We start from the raw sequence: 20,239 nt of genomic DNA, 5'->3' as shown, positions 1-20,239 counted from the left end.
ATGTCATGTGCTTATTAGCTTACAGAATCAAGTTTACATGCATGGCTAACAGGTTAAACTCTGATTCTTCTGAATTTCTTTCTCGGCAGTGCTGTTCCATAAATAGATAATGTCATTAGTACTCTTCTCACAAGCTGCAAGTGTTTTGCTATTTTAGTGCCTTATTTGGCACATTGCAATGTAGACTATTGACTTTTTCCACCTTGTACATTGGAAATACTGTAAACAGTCAGAGTGACCAAACTATATAGTATCTTAGTTTAAGCATACATGACTTTAAGCATGAATTTCAAAGAACTCCTTCTAAGTGTAATAGTTTGAACAAAGCCAATCACGCTAACAACATGCTCTAATTTGGATTAAACAAAAGAAGACAGGATGAAATTATTTACCAATCTCTTTTTTTTCCCTGAAAAACTTCTAATATCTTTTATAGTAGATAATTTACACAGTTTATTAAATGATACAGCTTTATTAGAGATGAGGGAGATGACATGTCATTTAAAAGTTTAATGGTAATCCAGCAACTGGCTTGAAAAGATGCTAAAGCGTAGGAAGAAGAAAGACAGGTTGTTTATACAGTAATGGTGGGAGTCAAGAGGAAAATAAAAAAAAAAAACACACAAGAACACAGTTTTTTTCCTACCTGAATTGAGGTATGTAACACATAAATATTTCAGTTAACTCATTATCATTTAAGTTTACTTCATATATTAGTTAAGTTTAAAGAGTTTCCTGGGATGCCTGGGTGGCTCAGCGGTTGAGTATTTGCATTCAGCTCAGGCGAGATCCCGGGATCCCAGCGATCCCGAGGTCCCACATTGGGCTCCTTGCATGGAGCCTACTTCTCCTTCTGCTTAGGTCTCTGCCTCTCTCTGTATGTGTCACTCATGGATAAATAAATTAATTAAAAAAAGAAGTTTAAAGAATTTCCAAAACAAAAAGTAGCAATGGTGTTTCCTAAAGAGTTCAAATAATGCTTTTACTCCTATCAATAGGATAGATAAGGTGATATGCCCAAACTGGAGTGTGTTTTTGTGGAGTGAGAAAGAGCTGGGCTTGGATCTCAGTCTTACCATTCTAGCTGGTTAGCTGCAAATATTTCTTAACTTTGTTGTCCTTCAGTTGCTTCATAGGGGTAACAGTTACCTACTTTTTAAAGTTATTTTCAAAATTGGTGCTTGGAACTATAATTTATAAATATTACCTAATGTTATCATCTGCTTAGATTTCAAACAAAGAAACTGGTGAAGTCTTCTGTGATAAACAGTAAAAGTTCAGCATTGAGTCTATGCATATGTAATCTTGAAGGAGATTATTCTTTTGGAAATCTGGATAATATTGTTCAGATGGTATGGAATTATACTTTCAGTTTTGGCTCAGCTTGTTTTAATTTGGAAATCTAGGCAATATACCATTTTTTTAATTTACAAAAAGAGTATTTTAGAAAATGTAATATTTCTCTGATTTATGAATTTTCTTATAAATGGTAACAGTCTTTTGACAGCTTTTGCACAGGACGTTAATATATGCAATAAATGGTGTTTACCTCAACTAATATTCCCAGCTTTATTTTTATGGATTCACAAGGAAGTATAAGCAGAAGATGGGTAAAAAAAAATCTTCAAATGAGATTTGTTGATGCATGTGGTAAAAAGAGGAGAAGGAAAAGGCAAGAGGAAGAAGGTAGCAGGGAAGGCACATAATTTAAAATCACTGTCTTTGGTGGAAGGTTATAGATCTCTAGCTTTACTTCTTAACTGGAGACCTTGTGCACATTTTTAAAACTTTCTAATTCTGTTTTCTCATCTGTAAAATGAGGATAAACACTTCTTGCTTTAGAGGGTTTATGTGACAATTAAATGATATAATAAAGGGCAGGTACTTAGAATTAGAGCCTGGAATATGGTTCATGATTTATCACTGGTTTATGGTATAATGGAGATAGGAAGATATGAAAGTCATACTTGAGTGTCTCACATTTACTCCTGGGTTGATAACTTTTCATCACCCTTTATCTTGCATGCTCAAGTCTTCTACTGCTCTTCCATCACTTCACTATTAATAAGAAAAGGACATGCCTAAAAATTAGCCAGACTAAAAGAAAAAAGCCAGACTTCTTTTACAAAGGCTTTTGTTAAAATTACCACCTCTGCTTGCAAAATGCCTCTGAAAATGGAGACTTATTTTTTTGAATTTATTTTGTAGAAAAGACTTGCCTGGATCAAAGTGATTTTATGATTCAAAAATACTATCTGCTTCACTTAATAGTATTTTCTTTTGGATTTTTAAAATTATTTCAGCTGAAGGCTTAATTTTTTAATATAGTATTTTCTCAGAAATATATACTGGAGAGACCTTTAAAAACACTATAGATATCTGTCTTTTCTCTGCACACATCAGTGCCTGACAACAGTGGATTTTCTAATTGCCCCCTAAAAGTAATTCTGCCTGAGTTCCATTTGGTCTGGCCTTCAAAGTCCCATTAAATGCCATTTGTAAGGCCAATATGCATAATCCCAGAGAGAACTAATTCAACTCCATCTTATAGTATTTTATTGTGTTCCTTCCATAATTTTTAAACTCACTGAAATATTCTAAGTAATTATGGACAAGAGCTGTGAAGATACAAATGGAACAAAGCAAGATCCTTTCAGAAGTAGGAAGAAAATGTATAGTGCAAAAAACTATAATAGGAAATTAAATAAGACTTCTGGACTTGAGATAAGTCAGATGTAACCTCAATTGCTAAAGTGAGGTTGGCTAAACCAAACCACAGAATTGCTTAAGAATCACAGAAACCAAATTTTATGATCCTTTTCCATTACCCCCTTCTAGCTCACATGTATAGGATTTTAGCATAAGGAAGATTTTGGAAGAAGACTGTCAGCTTAGTAGATAAATGCACTCTGGCATCTCCCTCCAACCTTAGCTGTTAATAGAAGAGAAATGATACTGTCATTTTCCTCTAAAGCTACGTGAGAAGAGGAGAAAAACACTGCTGCAGAGGGTACAGATGCTTATGCTTACATCCTGGCTGAATGCTCTTGAGCTTCAGAATTTTGCAATATGACCCAGTCCCATGCTATACTACCAGAGTGGAGACCAAAATGTATCTTGAGGACATCTTTGAGAACACAGATTTGGTAGGTAAAGAATGTGATTACCGTGGGTCAAATGGACACTGTGGAAGACAAGTTTAAATAGGCTTGTTGGGATCACACTCAATTAAGCTGCCTGGTAGGGGATAGGATAATCTCCAAAGAACCCAAAGTATCCTGTAACAGAAAGAAGCAGCATGGGGACAAACGCTGTCACATACTGCACACAACACCCCATGTGAGTATTACAGATTGTATTAGCTAAGTAGATTTATTCTTCTTATCTGGCCTAGAAAGTGCCTGGGGCAGCAGCTGGAAGGTGAGGGAAGTGAAAAGAAGAAAAAAGACAAATCATAGCCCTTGGGTCAAGCCCTTGAGATAGAGGAAGAGAAAGCATGGAACTGGATGTGAAATTAAAGTTCTTATTTAAATTAAAATGGAGATTTTTAATACTTGAAAATGAGACTGCCCTAATACCTAAAAGTGCTATATATAGCACTTTTATATATATATATATATATATATATATATATATAGTTAAGGCTAAGGTCAGATGAAGCATAATGGAGAGCAATGGAGGGAAAAGAATAAAACTATTGTCTGTTTAAATTCTACAGAGTTCAGTCTGTATAGTAAACTACATAACTGATTTAGTGCAGAGAATGCTAAGGCTAGGAAAGATTTTCATCTGATTATCTACTTGATACTCATATTTATCTGGTTGAGCATTAATTTTTAAATGTAGACAAATTATTTTGCTTTGTGTGGGCTGAAATATGTGTGTATTTTCCATTTCAGAGTCAAAAAAGAATGGCAGGTCAGAATGCAATGTGTTAAACAACTAGAAAGCTATATGAATGTGGAACATAATTTTTAAGCAAGTTCTTTCATTGAACACATTTTTTTTTCTGCTCCTTCTGTCTTTTCTATGCTATAAGAAGCAAAGAAAATGGCCACATGTTGGGACAATATCACAATTCTCTTATAGACTGATATCTGGGTAGATAACAAAAATAGCATGGTAAAGTTAAACAGAAGTGGAGACAGATTTAGAGGACAGGCATGCTCTGTACTGTGCACCACCTTCTGAAAGGCTTCCTTGACTCCCAAGCGTCAGGTGAACTGAGTGGCCAGACTTGCTGGTACATAGTCTGCAGCAGAGACTTCTCAACAGAGGGCATCTTGGAGGAGCCAGATGCAGGCCAAGAGACTGGGTGACTCTTACTATATCAACAAAAAGACATTCCATTGAACAAAGAAATAACTCCTTAAATTCATGATGATGATGATGATGATGATAAATGGTTAATATAAAGCATTTACCATGTGCCAGGCACTATGTTAAGCTCTTTGAATACATTATATTATTTAATAGAGTGAGCTAATAGAGTAGTAGGTTGTGATTCTGTCTCCATTTTATAAAGTGAGAAAATCAAGCCTTGAGCAATATATATATCTTAACTATGTTCACTGGCAGTAAACAATGGGAAACATGGATCCAGATCTGCCTAATTCCAAAACTTAAACTCCTAATTACAGGTAGAAAATAGAATCATCTTTTCTCTCTTTTTTTCGCTCCAATCTCTCTCTATTTCATCATAATTTGAAATAAAGAACTGCACATATTGAGATTTATACCAAGGGCTTTGCTAATAATAGACATTTTTATATTGTAGAGAAGACCAAACCTTTCTAAATAATAGGTTGCATAGTTAACTCTATCTTATCTCCTTTCAAAAATTGTTATTATATATATACATATAAACTTATATATATATAAACTTTTACATATAAACTTATATAAATAAATATATATATAACTTATAGGATGTTTGGGTGGCTTAGTTAGTTAAACGTCTGACTCTTGATTTTGGCTCAGGTCATTATTTCAGGGTCATGAGCTCTGAGTTGGGCTCCATGCTCTGCATGGGAGTCTGCTTGGGATTCTTTCTCTTTCTGCCCTTCCTCCTGCTTGCATGCACATGCACCCACAAGCATGATGTCTCTCTCTTTCTTTCAAATAAAATAAATAAATAAAATCTTTAAAAAATAAATACAAAACTTATGGAATGTAAAATTTCAATTAAATGATAGAATTGCTGTTGTATTCATTTTTACACATTTTTCCATTTCTATTATAGTGTATATTTCAAATTCATTTCCTGAGATGTGATTTTTTTTAGTTGAATGTCCTCATTTTATTTTATTTATTTTTTATTTAATTTTATTTTTAAAAGATTTTATTTATTCATGAGAAACATAGAGAGAGAGGCAGAGACACAGGCAGAGGGAGATGCAGGCTCCCTATAAGGAGCCTTATTTGGGATTCGATCTTGGGACTCTGGGATCACACCCTGAGCTGAAGGCAGGGTTCAACTGCTGAGCCAACTAGGAGTCCCGAGTGTCCTCATTTTAAATAATGGAGAAAGCATTGCTACTACACAACCCAAAATCATATACTGGTTTGATGATGGCAACACATTTCCAAAATTAAACAGAAGGTTACATTTATCTATCATCTATCTATGTCTATCATCTAATTAAAGCTTGTAAGAGAATTGTACTATAAATAAGTAAATATGGATGTATGCTAAAGTAAAACATATATGTATATTATTATTTTGATATTCTACTAATAAGAAATAAGACTGAACCAATATTTCTTATATTTACCGACTGCTAGGGGTATTTTGAGGACTGTAAAATTAAAAATGTACCTTTGAGTAAATTTCAAAATATATCCTAGAGGAAATTGCAAAGAAAAATTAACCTTGTCTGGTGTGTGGGAAAGAAAGAATTCCAAAGTAAAAATGCTTTACTAAACCTGCCTTGGAATTTAGAATATTCTGGTATATAGGAGAATTTTAAAAGAACATAAAATTTTCAACTCAGTACCTTGAATGTGACACCTTTTCTCTTAGTATCTCTGTTGATTTTCAGAGATTACTTGGTCAATTAGAATAGCATCATCTTTAAAATACAGGACATGTACTTAAAGAGGCAGAGTTTGCAATTTGAGAGGACATATCTGGATATGTGTCCCTTTTAATCTGTGCTGCCTGATAAAACAGCCACAAATGTCAACACTTGCTTCAATGCTATTAGTAGCTCTAGCCCTGTATGGTACCAAAACACAAGAAACATAAAGTAGGCACTACAAGCCTCCTCATTAACTTTTAAAGGAGAGTATTTCGTGCATTTTTCATGCTATTTCTTTTCTCTTCCATGAGATTTCAATGGACTAAAGTATGCCATGTATATAGAACTCATAATAAAATGGAGAGGCAGGAACTATATGATTGAGGTAACTGCTGGAAGAGATGAGATGAGGGGGAAGAGTCTTTCAGAATGTATCATCTGAATGCAACTTAGCATGAAAAGTAACAGTGCTTTTGCTATAATCTTTTTCAGTAGTGCAAGGGGATTCATACTTTAAAAAGTCTAAAAGGATTATTCATCCCAAACGGATTATTTATTTTCAAAATGAATATTTATAGAGAGCCTCTGTATTAGGCAGTAATCTTTGCCTTTGTTTAAACACAATTAGTAATATGCAAAATAAAGCAGTTCTTTTTAGAAAATATGTGAGCATAAGTACTAATACTGGCAGTCATGTCAATATATGCAAAGTGAGTACATGAAATGAGGAATAACTCACCTGTTATACTCTTAATTAGTGAATACCTGTACACAATGAAAGCATGACTGATTTATGAATGCATGAAAATCTAACCAGGTAATTAATGTTCAGTTTAAAATTCACACTATTGAAAAAGTAGCAGAAAAAACAACTTGTACTAGACAAATCACAAAAGCAGAAAAGTTGGATTTTCTGTGAATGAATCTTTTCCAACATATTTAGGCTACTTTATCTTTTTATTTTCTTGCTTGCTTAATTTTTATATAGAAATAATTTGAACATTTTTTGTACAGTTATTCCTACTTAGTGCAATTAATTAACCATTTTTTTTCTCTCTCTCTCTCTCTTTTTTAAAGGGTCAGACCTGGTGTTTTAGAGAAAGGATTCTTTTGTAATTTATTTTAATTATTATAAGCTTTGTTCAATTTACAAAAAGTCACAAATCACATTTTTTGGTCCAACGGACAGTTAGTCTTCTATGTATATGTAATTCTTACCTAGGTACGAGTGTGGATAGGAGCATATGAAGGAAATAAAAGAAATATTCCCTTTTAATCTTTCTACAAAAACATACACAGTACCAGTGCCAGACACCGTTCTAGGTGCTGATGATAGAACACTAAAAAATTAGACACAAATCCTTATTCTCAGTGCACTTATACTCTAAGATTATTGAGATTCAGATGTTATCATTGAGTGTAAAAATGTTAAAATTTGTTTTTTCCCTCCCTGTATTTGCAATCTACTCCATTTCCTCTGTTCTCAGATTGTTTTCATCAATAGTATTGACATTTATGTTTGACTAAGCTAGTGACCTACTACACACTTTTTAATATACAATTTTACAGACATGAGAGATGAATCTCAATACAACTTTGTTCAAAATAGTCAAAATTTTACTAAAATTTTAAATTTATTTTTCTCTTTCCAGATGCCAGGCAAGATATTTTAAAATTTGTTTTTAAATAAAGCTGCTAATTCCCCTATGTGACTACTAGAAATATTTTCAAGACACTTCCTTCCAAAAGACCAGAAGGATGCTGTGTTTTCCAAGACAGGAAGCATATGAATATTTATTGTACTCATAGATATCAAGCACTAGGAAAGTTAAGATGATGTTTGCCTTTGCAGAGTATAATTTATGCTAGGTCCGTTGGTGAAGGGCAACATAAAGGGTAGTAAGGAAGTACACAATTAGCAATTACAGCTAATTTGTAACACTGGAGAGAAAGAGGGTGGGTCTATCTATGATGAATTTTATGGGGTTACTATATCGAATGAGTATATAATTAGAAAAAGAAACTAACTGGTTCAATTTCATGGTAACCTGAAGATGAATGCTAGGGTTGGGAGGAAATTGAAGCATCTAGATGCTTTTGTGGAAACAAGAGGAAAAAGATCTGAAAACAAAATGGAAGAATTTTTTAAAGGTAATAATTTCATGATGTCTTAGGTAAATGAATCAGGAAAAATTATACTAAATAAAGCAAGCAACCATGGCTAATTCAACTTGTTTTCAAAGTAGTTAGAGGCCTGCCAAATTGAATCAGAATTCAGACTCTCCAAAATTTCTTACCTGCTTCATTTGTGCGGATCATTCGAGATGGGGTGCTTGGATCTCCAGTCCCAATTGGATTGGTGGCCACCACTCTAAATTCATATTCCACCCAGGGGTTAAGGTCCACTGCCATGGCTGACTCTAGGTCCCCTGTTATAATTTCTGGGACTACAGAGAGGAAAGAGATTTTGTGGCATTAGGAAGACCCAGAAATAGTTATAAATGGCAATCCAGGATATCATGGGTACTACCAGAATCAGCAGACTGATGCATAATTCCTTATTACACCATGGTCATGGTGTCACCTCTGGTCTCATTAGTAAAGTGAAAACTAATCTTCAGGGAGTAAGCACTTGCACACATCAAAGATTGTTTTAGCTAATTAGAAATCTTTTGTCTCATCTTTATACATACATTGCTATAACATAACTTGCCATTATGTATACTAAAAATCATTTTGTCGATCCCTCAGCCTCAAATAAGAGGGCAACTAGTGCTATTTGAGCAAATAGTTCTGAATTTTCTTGAGCAGTTTGCCTCTTGCAGTTCTGGCAAACATGCTTAGCCACTTGGCAGTTCAAAGCAGCAGATTAAGAATATACCTCTTTAATTAAAAACCTCCAGTTTGTGGGATCGAAGCAAAAGCTCTTCTTGGAGTAACTTTTGTACTATATTTTGATTTTATTAAAGCATAAAGTTGTCAATACAATTGTCACAGAGTGAAATGCTTTTTTACATAGTATACATGCTCTATTTGGGACTGATTTTCCTGTTCATTCATCTCTGCTGTCTAGGAAATATTTCTGCAAGAACATTTGTTACAGGGGTGCTAATAGAGAAAAGGGAGAACTTCCCAAATGCAAATTAAGCAAATTTTAACATTGCTTACATCAAAATATGATCTCATCACTTCTTTTTGCAGCAAAACTTCTTAAAAGAGTTACCTATATTTTCCTTCTCTCCTTTTTTCCTTTTTTTTAAATTGAATTAATATACTGTGATATGTTAGTTTCAGTTGTACAAATAATGATTCAAAATTTTATTCATTACTCAGTGCTCATCAGGATAAGTGTACTCTTGATTTCCTTGATCTTTTTACCCTTCGCCCTACTTACTTCCCTTCTAGCAACCACCAGAATGTTCTTGGTATTTAAGAGTCTGTTTTTTGTTTTTTTTGTTGTTGTTGTTGTTGTTGTTTGTCTCTTTTTTTATGTTTGTTTTGTTTCTTAAATTCCACATATAAGTGAAATCATGGTATTTGTCTTTTTGTGACTAATATACTTCACTTAGCATTATAATCTCTAGGTCCATCCATGTTGTCGCAAATAACAATTTCTCATTCTTTCTTGTGGCTTTTGTATATATGTAGCATATCTTCTTTTCTCCACTCTTCTATCAATGGACACTTGCATTCCTTCCCTATCTTCACTATTATAAATAAAGCTGCAATGAATATAGGGGTAAATCTATCTTTTCAAAATATGTTTTCTTTTACTTTGGGTAGATAGCAAGTAGTGGAATTACTCATTCATATGGTAATTCTATTTTTAATTTTTTTGAGGAACCTTCATACTGTTTTCCACAATGACTGCATCAATTTGCATTCCTACCAACAATGTATGAAGCTTCCTCTTCCTCTACATCATTGCCAGCACTTGTTATTGCTTTGTCTTCTTGATACTAACCATTCTGACAAGTATATATTTCATTGTGGTTTTTTTTTAAATTTTTTAAAAATTTATTTATTTATGATAGTCACAGAGAGAGAGAGAGGCAGAGACACAGGCAGAGGGAGAAGCAGGCTCCATGCACCGGGAGCCCGATATGGGACTCGATCCCGGGTCTCCAGGATCGCGCCCTGGGCCAAAGGCAGGCGCCAAACCGCTGTGCCACCCAGGGATCCCTTCATCGTGGTTCTGATTGGTATTTCCCTGATGATTAGTGATATTGAGAATCTTTTTATATGTCTGTTGACCCTTTGGATGTCTTCTTTGGAAAAATGTCTATTCAAGTCTTCTGTCAATTTTTTTATTTTTATTTTTTTAATAATAAATTTATTTTTTATTGGTGTTGAATTTGCCAACAAACAGAATAACACCCAGGGCTCATCCCGCCAAGTGCCCCCTTCAGTGCCCGTCACCCAGTCACCCCCCCCCCCGCCCTCCTCGCCTTCCACCCCCCTAGTTCGTTTCCCAGAGTTAGGAATCTTCCATGTTCTGTCCCCCTTTCTGCTATTTCCTACCCATTTCTTCTCCCTTCCCCTCTATTCCCTTTCACTATTATTTATATTTATATATAAGATATATAAGATATATATTATTTATATTCTCCAAATGAATGAGACCATATAATGTTTGTCCTTCTCCGATTGACTTATTTCACTCAGCATAATACCCTCCAGTTCCAACCACGTCAAAGCAAATGGTGGGTATTTGTCATTTCTAATCGCTGAGTAACATTCCATTGTATACATAGACCACATCTTCTTAATCCACTCATCTTTCAATGGACACTGAGGCCCCTTCCACAGTTTGGCTATTGTGGACATTACTGCTAGAAACATCGGGGTCCAGGTGTCCTGGCGTTTCATTGCATCTGTATCTTTGGGATATATCCCTAGCAGGGCAATTGCTGGGTCATAGGGCAGGTCTACTTTTAACTCTTTGAGGAACCTCAACAATTTTCCAGATTGGCTGCACCAGTTCACATTCCCACCAACAGTGTAAGAAGGTTCCCTTTTCTCCGCATCCTCTCCAACATTTGTTGTTTCCTGCCTTGTTAATTTTCCCCATTCTCACTGGTGTGAGGTGGGATCTCATTGTGGTTTTGATTTGTATTTCCCTGATGGCAAGTGATGCAGAGCATTTTCTCATGTGCATGTTGGCCATGTCTATGTCTTCCTCTGTGAGATTTCTGTTCATGTCTTTTGCCCATTTCATGATTGGATTGTTCGTTTCTTTGCTGTTGAGTTTAAGAAGTTCTTTATAGATCTTGGATACTAGCCCTTTATCTGATACGACATTTGCAAATATCTCCTCCCATTCTGTAGGTTGTCTTTGAGTTTTGTTGACTGTATCCTTTGCTGTGCAAAAGCTTCTTATCTTGAAGAAGTCCCAATAGTGCATTTTTGCTTTTGTTTCTTTTGCTTTCGTGGATGTATCTTGCAAGAAGTTACTGTGGCCGAATTCAAAAAGGGTGTTGCCTGTGTTCTCCTCTAGGATTTTGATGGAATCTTGTCTCACATTTAGATCTTTCATCCATTTTGAGTTTATCTTTGTGTATGGTGAAAGAGAGTGGTCTAGTTTCATTCTTCTGCACGTGAATGTCCAATTTTCCCAGCACCATTTATTGAAGAGACTGTCTTTCTTCCAGTGGATCGTCTTTCCTCCTTTATCGAATATTAGTTGACCATAAAGTTCAGGGTCCACTTCTGGGTTCTCTATTCTGTTCCATTGATCTATGTGTCTGTTTTTGTGCCAGTACCACACTGTCTTGATGACCACAGCTTTGTAGTACAACCTGAAATCTGGCATTGTGATGCCCCCAGATATGGTTTTATTTTTTAAAATTCCCCTGGTTATTCGGGGTCTTTTCTGATTCCACACAAACTTTAAAATAATTTGTTCTAACTCTCTGAAGAAAGTCCATGGTATTTTGATAGGGATTGCATTAAACGTGTAAATTGCCCTGGGTAACATTGACATTTTCACAATATTAATTCTGCCAATCCATGAGCATGGAATATTTTTCCATCTCTTTGTGTCTTCCTCAATTTCTTTCAGAAGTGTTCTATAGTGTTTAGGGTATAGATCCTTTACCTCTCTGGTTAGGTTTATTCCTAGGTATCTTATGCTTTTGGGTGCAATTGTCAATGGGATTGACTCCTTAATTTATCTTTCTTCAGTCTCATTGTTAGTGTAGAGAAATGCCACTGACTTCTGGGGTTGATTTTGTATCCTGCCACACTGCCAAATTGCTGTATGAGTTCTAGCAATCTTGGGGTGGAGTCTTTTGGGTTTTCTATGTAGAGTATCATGTCATTGGCGAAAAGGGAGAGTTTGACTTCTTCTTTGCCAATTTGAATGCCTTTAATGTCTTTTTGTTGTCTGACTGCTGAGGCTAGGACTTCCAGTACTATGTTGAATAGCAGTGGTGAGAGTGGACATTCCTGTCTTGTTCCTGATCTTAGAGGAAAGGCTCCCAGTGCTTCCTCATTGAGAATGGTATTTGCTGTGGGCTTTTCGTAGATGGCTTTTAAGATGCAGAGGAATGTTCCCTCTATCCCTACACTCTGAAGAGTTTTGATCAGGAATGGATGCTGTATTTTGTCAAATGCTTTCTCTGCATCTATTGAGAGGATCCTATGGTTCTTGTTTTTTCTCTTGCTGATATGATGAATCACATTGATTGTTTTACGAGTGTTGAACCAGCCTTGTGTCCCGGGGATAAATCCTACTTGGTCATGGTGAATAATTTTCTTAATGTGTTGTTGGATCCTATTGGCTAGTATCTTGTTGAGAATTTTTGCATCCATGTTCATCAGGGATATTGGTCTGTATTTCTCCTTTTTGGTGCGGTCTTTGTCTGGTCTTGGAATTAAGCTGATGCTGGCCTCATACAATGAATTTGGAAGTACTCCATCTCTTTCTATCTTTCCGAACAGCTTTAGTAGAATAGGTATGGTTTCTTCTTTAAACGTTTACAGAATTCCCCTGGGAAGCCATCTGGCCCTGGACTTTTGTGTCTTGGGAGGTTTTTGATGACTTCTTCAATTTCCTCCCTGGTTATTGGCCTGTTCAGGTTTTCTACTTCTTTCTGTTCCAGTTTTGATAGTTTGTGGTTTTCCAGAAATGTGTCCATTTCTTCCAGATTGCCTAATTTATCAGCATATAGCTGCTCATAATATGTTTTTAAAATCGTTTGTATTTCCTTGGTGTTGATGGTGATCTCTCCTTTCTCATTCATGATTTTATTAATTTGAGTCTTCTCTCTCTTCTTTTTAATAAGGCTGGCTAATGGTTTATCTATCTTATTAATTCTTTCAGAGAACCAACTCCTGGGTTTGTTGATGTGTTCCACAGTTCTTCTGGTCATGATTTCGTTGAGTTCCGCTTGAATCTTTATTAACTCTCTTCTTCTGCTGGGTGTAGGATCTATTTGCTGTTTTTTCTCCAGCTCCTTTAGGTGTAAAGTTAGGTTTTGTATTTGAGTTCTTTTCAGTTTTTGGATGGATGCTTGTATTGTGATGTATTTCCCCCTCAGGACTGCTTTTGCTGCATCCCAAAGGTTTTGAACAGTTGCATCTTCATTCTCATTAGTGTCCATGAATCTTTTTAATTCTTCCTTAATTTCCTAGTTGACCCTTTCATCTTTTAGCAGGATGGTCCTTAACCTCCACGTGTTTGAGGTCCTTCCAAACTTCTTCTTGTGATTTAGTTCTAATTTCAAGGTGTTATGGTCTGAGACTATGCAGGAGACGATCCCAATCTTTTGGTATCGGTTCAGACCTGATTCGTGACCCAGTATGTGGTCTATTCTGGAGAAAGTTCCATGTGCACTTGAGAAGAATGTGTATTCAGTTGAGTTTGGATGTAAAGTTCTGTAGCTATCTGTGAAATCTATCTGGTCCAGTGTATCATTTAAAGCTCTCGTTTCTTTGGAGATGTTGTGCTTAGAAGACCTATCGAGTGTAGAAAGCGCTAGATTGAAGTCACCAAGTATAAGTGTATTATTATCTAAGTATGTGTTAACTTTGGTTATTAATTGATTGATGTATTTGGCAGCTCCCACATTCGTGGCATATATATTGAGGATTGTTAAGTCCTCTTGCTGGATAGATCCTTTAAGTATGATATAGTGTCCCTCTTCGTCTCTCACTACAGTCTTCGGGTAAATTTTAGTTTATCTGATATAAGGATGGCTACCCCTGCTTTCTTTTGAGGACCATTTGAATGGTAAATGGTTCCCCAACCTTTTATTTTCAGGCTGTAGACGTCCTTCAGTCTAACATGAGTCTCTTGTAGACAGCAAATAGATGGGTCCTGATTTTTTATCCAGTCTGACACCCTGCACCGTTTGATGGGGTCATTAGCCCATTCACGTTCAGAGTTACTATCGAAAGATATGAGTTTAGTGTCATCATGATATCTATTTAGTCCCTGTTTTTGTGGATTGTTCCATTGGACTTCTTCTAAAAGGGGAATTTTGAGAGTCCCCCTTAAAATTTCTTGCAGAGCTGGCTTCGTGGTCACATATTCTTTCAGTTTCTGCCTATCTTGGAAGCTCTTTATCTGTCCTCTATTCTGAATGAGAGCCTTGCTGGATAAAGTATTCTTGGTTGCATGTTCTTCTCATTTAGGACCCTGAATATATCCTGCCAGCCCTTTCTGGCCTGCCAGGTCTCTGTGGAGAGGTCTGCTGTTACCCTAATACTCCTCTCCATAAAAGTCAGGGATTTCTTGTCTCTTGCTGCTTTAAGGATCTTCTCTTTATCTTTGGAATTTGCAAGCTTCACTATTAAGTGTCAAGGTGTTGAGCGGCTTTTATTGATTGAGGGGGGGATCTCTCTATTTCCTGGATCTGAATGCCTGTTTCCCTTCCCAGATTAGGAAAGTTTTCAGCTAGGATTTGTTCAAATACATATTCTGGCCCTCTGGCCCTTTCGGCACCCTCGGGAACCCCAATTAAACGTAGGTTTTTCTTTGTCAGGCTGTCACTTATTTCCCTTAATCTATCCTCATGATCTTTTAATTGTATCTTTTTTCCTCAGTTTCCCTCTTTGCCATTAACTTGTCTTCTATGTCACTCACTCGTTCTTCCACCTCGTTAACCCTCGTCGTTAGGACTTCTAGTTTGGATTGCATCTCATTCAATTGATTTTTAATTTCTGCCTGATTGGATCTAAATTCTGCAGTCATGAAGTCTCTTGAGTCCTTTATGCTTTTTTCTAGAGCCACCAGTAGCTGTATAATAGTGCTTCTGAATTGGCTTTCTGACATTCATTGTAATCCACATTTTGTAACTCTGTGGGAGAGAGGGCTGTTTCTGATTCTTTCTTTTGAGGTGAAGTTTTCCTTCTAGTCATTTTGCTCAGTGCAGAGTGGCCAAAAACAAGTTGTATTGGGAAAAGGAGAAAAAAAGAGAGAGGAGAAAGAAGGAAAGAAAAAAAAAAGAAAAAAGAAAAAAAGAGAGAGAAAAAAAGAAGAAAAAGGAAAAAAAAAAGGAGGGGGGAAGCAAACAGAAAAAAAGAACAACAACAACAAAAAAAAAAAAACAAGGGGGAGTATCCTGTGATTCTGTAGACTGTAAATCCCTTGACTTCCCCTGGAACTTGCCAGTGCTGCTTGGTCAATTATTTTTTTCCCCCTTCTTGGTCTAGCTGGTCTCTGGGGGAGGGGCCTGTTGTGCTGATTTTCAGGTGTTAGCTCTTGGGGGAGCTGCTCTGCCCCCGCCTGGTGCAGGGCTCAGTGGGGGCTGTTTACCCCGTGAGGCCCCAGGAGGAACAACCGCAGTGGCGCGGCCAGCTCTGCAGCCCTGGAGTCAGCTCCCGCAGTAACTCCGGAGCTCTCCGTCTGCAGGGCCTGGAGGCTCCGGGGCGGGGCCGCTGATCTGCTCAGCTCGGGGCAGGAGCGTCCTCGCTGTCCTGGGCCCTCCCGGCCTCTGCCTGTCCCGGGGGAGGCCGGATCCTGGGCTGTGTCCCGGCGCCCTGTGCTCCGGGGCCTGCGCTGGTGGATTCGCGCTCCCGCCCCGCAGCCCCCTCCGCGGAGCCGCCGCCCGAGCCCCTCCGAGCTGCTCCGGGTCCCGCCGTGCGCGCTGCAGCCCTTAGGGAGCTCGGGGCGCTCTCCCGGGGCGCAGGTGTCTGTGAGTGTCCCCGGGAGCCCGAGGGCATCCCCGCCCTCCTGGGTCCTGCTCCACCTCCCTGCGGGCCCCTTTCCCCCCGGGAAGGTTGGTGCAGCTCCGGGACGGGGCTCTCCTGTCCTGGGGACACTCGCCCCGGCCTCAGCCCGGCTCCTCGCGGGCCCCTCCCCCTCGGAGGCCTTTTGTTCCTTTATTTCTTTTTCCCCGTCTTCCTACCTTGATAGAAGCGCGAACTCTTCTCGCTGTAGCGTTCCAGCTGGTCTCTCTTTACATCTCAGGCCGAATTCGTAGATTTTCAGGATGATTTGAAGGTTATCTAGGTGATTTGGTGGGGACAGGGGACTTGGGGACCCTACTCTTCCGCCGTCTTGCCCCTCCCTTCCTCTGTCCATTTTTAAATCAGATTTTTTTTTAGTTTTTTATTTACATTTTTTTATTTTTTTGTGTGTGTGTTTTGTTTTATTTATTTTTTTTAATTTTTTTTAATTTTTATTTATTTATGATAGTCACACTGAATGAGAGAGGCAGAGACATAGGCAGAGGGAGAAGCAGGCTCCATGCACCAGGAGCCCGACTGGAGTTCGATCCCGGGTCTCCAGGATAGCGCCCTGGGCCAAAGGCAGGCGCCCAACCGCTGCGCCACCCAGGGATCCCTTGTTTTGTTTTGTTTTTGTTTTTTTGTTTTTTGGTGTTGAGTTTTTCTTTATATATTTTGGATATTGACTGCTTTCCAGATATATCATTTACAAATATCCTCTACAACTTAGTAGGTTGTTTTTTGTTTTGTTTTATTTTGTTAATGTTTCCTTCACTGTGAAAAAGCTTTTTATTTTGGTCTAATCCCAACAGTTTAATTTTGCTATTGTTTCTCTTGTCTTAGGAAACATATTTAGAAAAATGTTGCTGTGGCTGATGTCAAAGGAATTAATTGCTCCTTATGTCTTCTTTTAGGAATTTTATGGCTTCAGGTCTCACGTTTAGGCCTTTAATCCATTTTGAGTTTATTTTTGTGTATGATGTAAGAAAGTGGTCCAGTTTTATTCTTTTGCATGTAGCTGCCTAGATTTCCTGGCACCACTTATTGAAGAGACTGTCTTTTCCCCATTATATATATATATATATATATATATATATATATATATTCTTGTCTCCTTTGTTGTAGATTAATTGACTACATATATGTGGGTTTATATGGGGGCTTTGTATTCTGTTTGATTGATTTATGTGTTTATTTATGTGCCAGTACCATACTGTTTTTATTACTATAGCTATGTAGTGTATCTTGAAATCTGGGAATGTGATACGTTCAGCTTTGTTCTTTTTTCTCAAGATTGTTTTGGGATTATCAGGATCTTTTCTCAATACTTAAAAACTTAGTATTATTTGTTATATTTCTGTGAAAAATGCTACAGTTATTTTGATAAGGATTACTGTGGATAATCTGTGGATTGCTTTGGATACTATGGATATTTGAACAATATTTGTTATTCCAGTCCATGAGCATGAAATATCTTTTCATTTATTTGTGTTGATTTTAATTTCTTTCATCAGTGTTTTATAGTTTTCAAAGTATAGGTCTTTCACCTCCTAGGATAACCTTATTCCTAGGTGTTTTATTATTTTTGGTGTAACTATAAATGGAACTGTTTTCTTAATTTCTTTTTCTGCTACTTCATTACTGTAATACAGAAATGCAACAGATTTCTGTATATTAATTTTGTATCTTGTGACTTCACTGAATTAATTTGAGTTCTAAATTTATTTTTATAGAGTCCTTCAGATTTTTTTCTATATAGTATCATGTCATCTGCAAATAGTGAGTTTTACTTCTTTCTTAACAATTTGATTGCCTGTTATTAATTTTTCTTGTCTGATTGCTATGACTAGGAATTCCAGTATTATGAAAAATAAAAGTGGTGAAAGTGGACATCTTTGTCTTGTTCCTGATCTTAGATGAGAGACTCTGAGTTTTCATCACTAAGTATGATGTTAGCTGTGAGTTTTTCATACATGGGCTTTATTATTTTGAGATGTATTCTTTCTATACCTACTTTGCTGTGTTTTTATCACAAATGGATATTATACTTTGTCAAATGCTTTTTCTGCATCTATTGAGATAATAGGATTTTTATCCTTTCACTTGTTAATGATATATGTATCATAGTGCTTGATTTGCAAATATGAACTACTTTGTATCCCTAGAATAAATTCCACTTCATCCTGGTGAATGACTTCCTGTTCTGTTTTGAACTCATTCTTGTGAAAGCTTAGTTATTTTACTAAAACTACTATTGTCAAAGTAACCAATGATCTCTATGTTGCTAAAATCAAGGATTAATTCTTAATCCTCATTATACTTCACATGTCAGTAGCATTTGGCATAGTTAATTACTTCTTTTTCCGTGATGATTTTTTTTTCTTTTTTTTTCCAGGATATTACATTATCTTGGTTTTCTTTTTTAACTAAATGACTAGTTTTTCACTGTATCCTTTGCTTTTTTTCCTCTTCTCCACAATTTCTTACTATTGAAATGCTCTAGGGCTCAATTTTCATACTCTTCTCTGTTCATATCCTTGGAGATGACATGCAGTCTTATGATTTTAAGTGAAATTTATTCCAGTAACATTCCAATTTACAACTCTATTCTAAACCTCTCTCTTAAACTCTATCCTCATATATGCTATTGCCTATCTGTTGTCATTAGGGGCCCCATCTCCAAATATTCACACCAGGAGTTAGGGCTTCATCTTATAAACTCTGGAGGGGGGCACAATTCAGTCCATATCAGGCAGGTTGCAATTTTAAATAAAATGGTCAGGATAAGTCTCATTAAGGAGGCTCATTTGAGTGGGGTTTTAAAGGAGATGTGTATTTAGTTATGCCAACAAGAGGAACCATGCCAGATAAGAGGAATAACTAGTGCAAATTAGAAACATTATATGTAGGAGCATTAGAAGATCAGTGAATCAGGAGCAAAGTAAGCATTAGTTAGAATGGTAGAAGATGAGTTTGGATAGAGATTGATAGGATAAGTCATATAGGACTTGGGCTTTCATCCTGAGAGAAATGGAGAGTACTGGAAGATTGATGTTATGTTTTATCTTTTAATGCGTTAGTTCAAACTATGTTGAAAATAGGAAGTAATTAACATTTAATGAGGTAATAGGGGTGGGGCTCTTCTATGATAGAATTAGTATTCTTATAGGAAAGGATACCAGAGCATTCACTTATTTCTCCCATGTGAGGACACAGTAAGAAGGCTGCTGCTACAAGCCAGGAGAAGAGTTCTCACCAGAAATTAAATCAAATTGGCTGTCACCTAGATCTTGGAATCCCAGCCTTTAGAACTATGAGAAGAATTTCTCTTATTTAAGCCACCAAATAAGCCACCAAATTTATAGTATTTTGTAATGGCAGTCTGAGCAGACTAATACACTGCCCCTACCATAATACTTTTGAATCTCCTTACAATATTTCTTTAATCTTTCATTCAGTAACTTCTAAGATACTATATAATTTGTTTGTTTATTATGTTATCTGTTTATTGTTTGTTCTCACTGTGGAACATAATCTCCAGAGGGGTAGAGATTTTTATTTTGATTTGTTCACTCATATATCCTAAATGCCTGTAATACTACCTGGAAGGTGTTCAACAAATTTATATTGAATGAATGAAAAAGGAGTTCAAATTGTCAGGTATGATAAAAATTGGTACAGTTAATTTCTGTTTTAAATGTGAAGTAATTATTTCAGGCTTTACATTAAAAAAGAAAATATGAAATAAAAAATTCTTCCTCCCGAAGATACATGTGTTTATATCTTCTTATCAATAACTATAGGTTTTAAAGGCTTTGTCCCTCACCCTATATCCTCTCCCCATTCTTAAATCTAATATCTCTTTAAAAATAAAAACATTTATAAAGTCTAAGTTCCTTGCTACTTGTATGCACTATAAAACAATTATAAAATGTATATGTTGAAGGTATTAATATTTTTGATTAAATGACATTCAGTATGAAATAAATTAAAAACAAATTTGTTAAAATAAAATTGAGATTTGATTTCAAATGCAATATCAGGGA

The 20,239-nt window shown here is 36.5% G+C and overlaps 1 protein-coding gene across 1 annotated transcript in view; it reads right to left on the bottom strand.

Moving 5' to 3' along the window:
• CNTN5 (contactin 5) overlaps nucleotides 1-20,239 on the bottom strand; it is a 488,760-nt gene that overhangs the window by 44,248 nt on the left and 424,273 nt on the right. Inside the window, exon 17 of the mRNA XM_055320376.1 lies at nucleotides 8,318-8,467. Within this exon, the coding sequence (XP_055176351.1) occupies nucleotides 8,318-8,467 (150 nt within the window). The remainder of the gene's footprint in view (nucleotides 1-8,317; nucleotides 8,468-20,239) is intronic.

This window comes from Nyctereutes procyonoides, unplaced genomic scaffold (genome assembly GCF_905146905.1).
Source record: "Nyctereutes procyonoides isolate TBG_1078 unplaced genomic scaffold, NYPRO_anot_genome, whole genome shotgun sequence".
NCBI classification, from domain to species: Eukaryota; Metazoa; Chordata; class Mammalia; order Carnivora; family Canidae; genus Nyctereutes; species Nyctereutes procyonoides.
The sequence above is the reverse complement of the archived record's forward strand: the minus strand, read 5'-3'. Positions and strand labels throughout refer to the sequence as shown.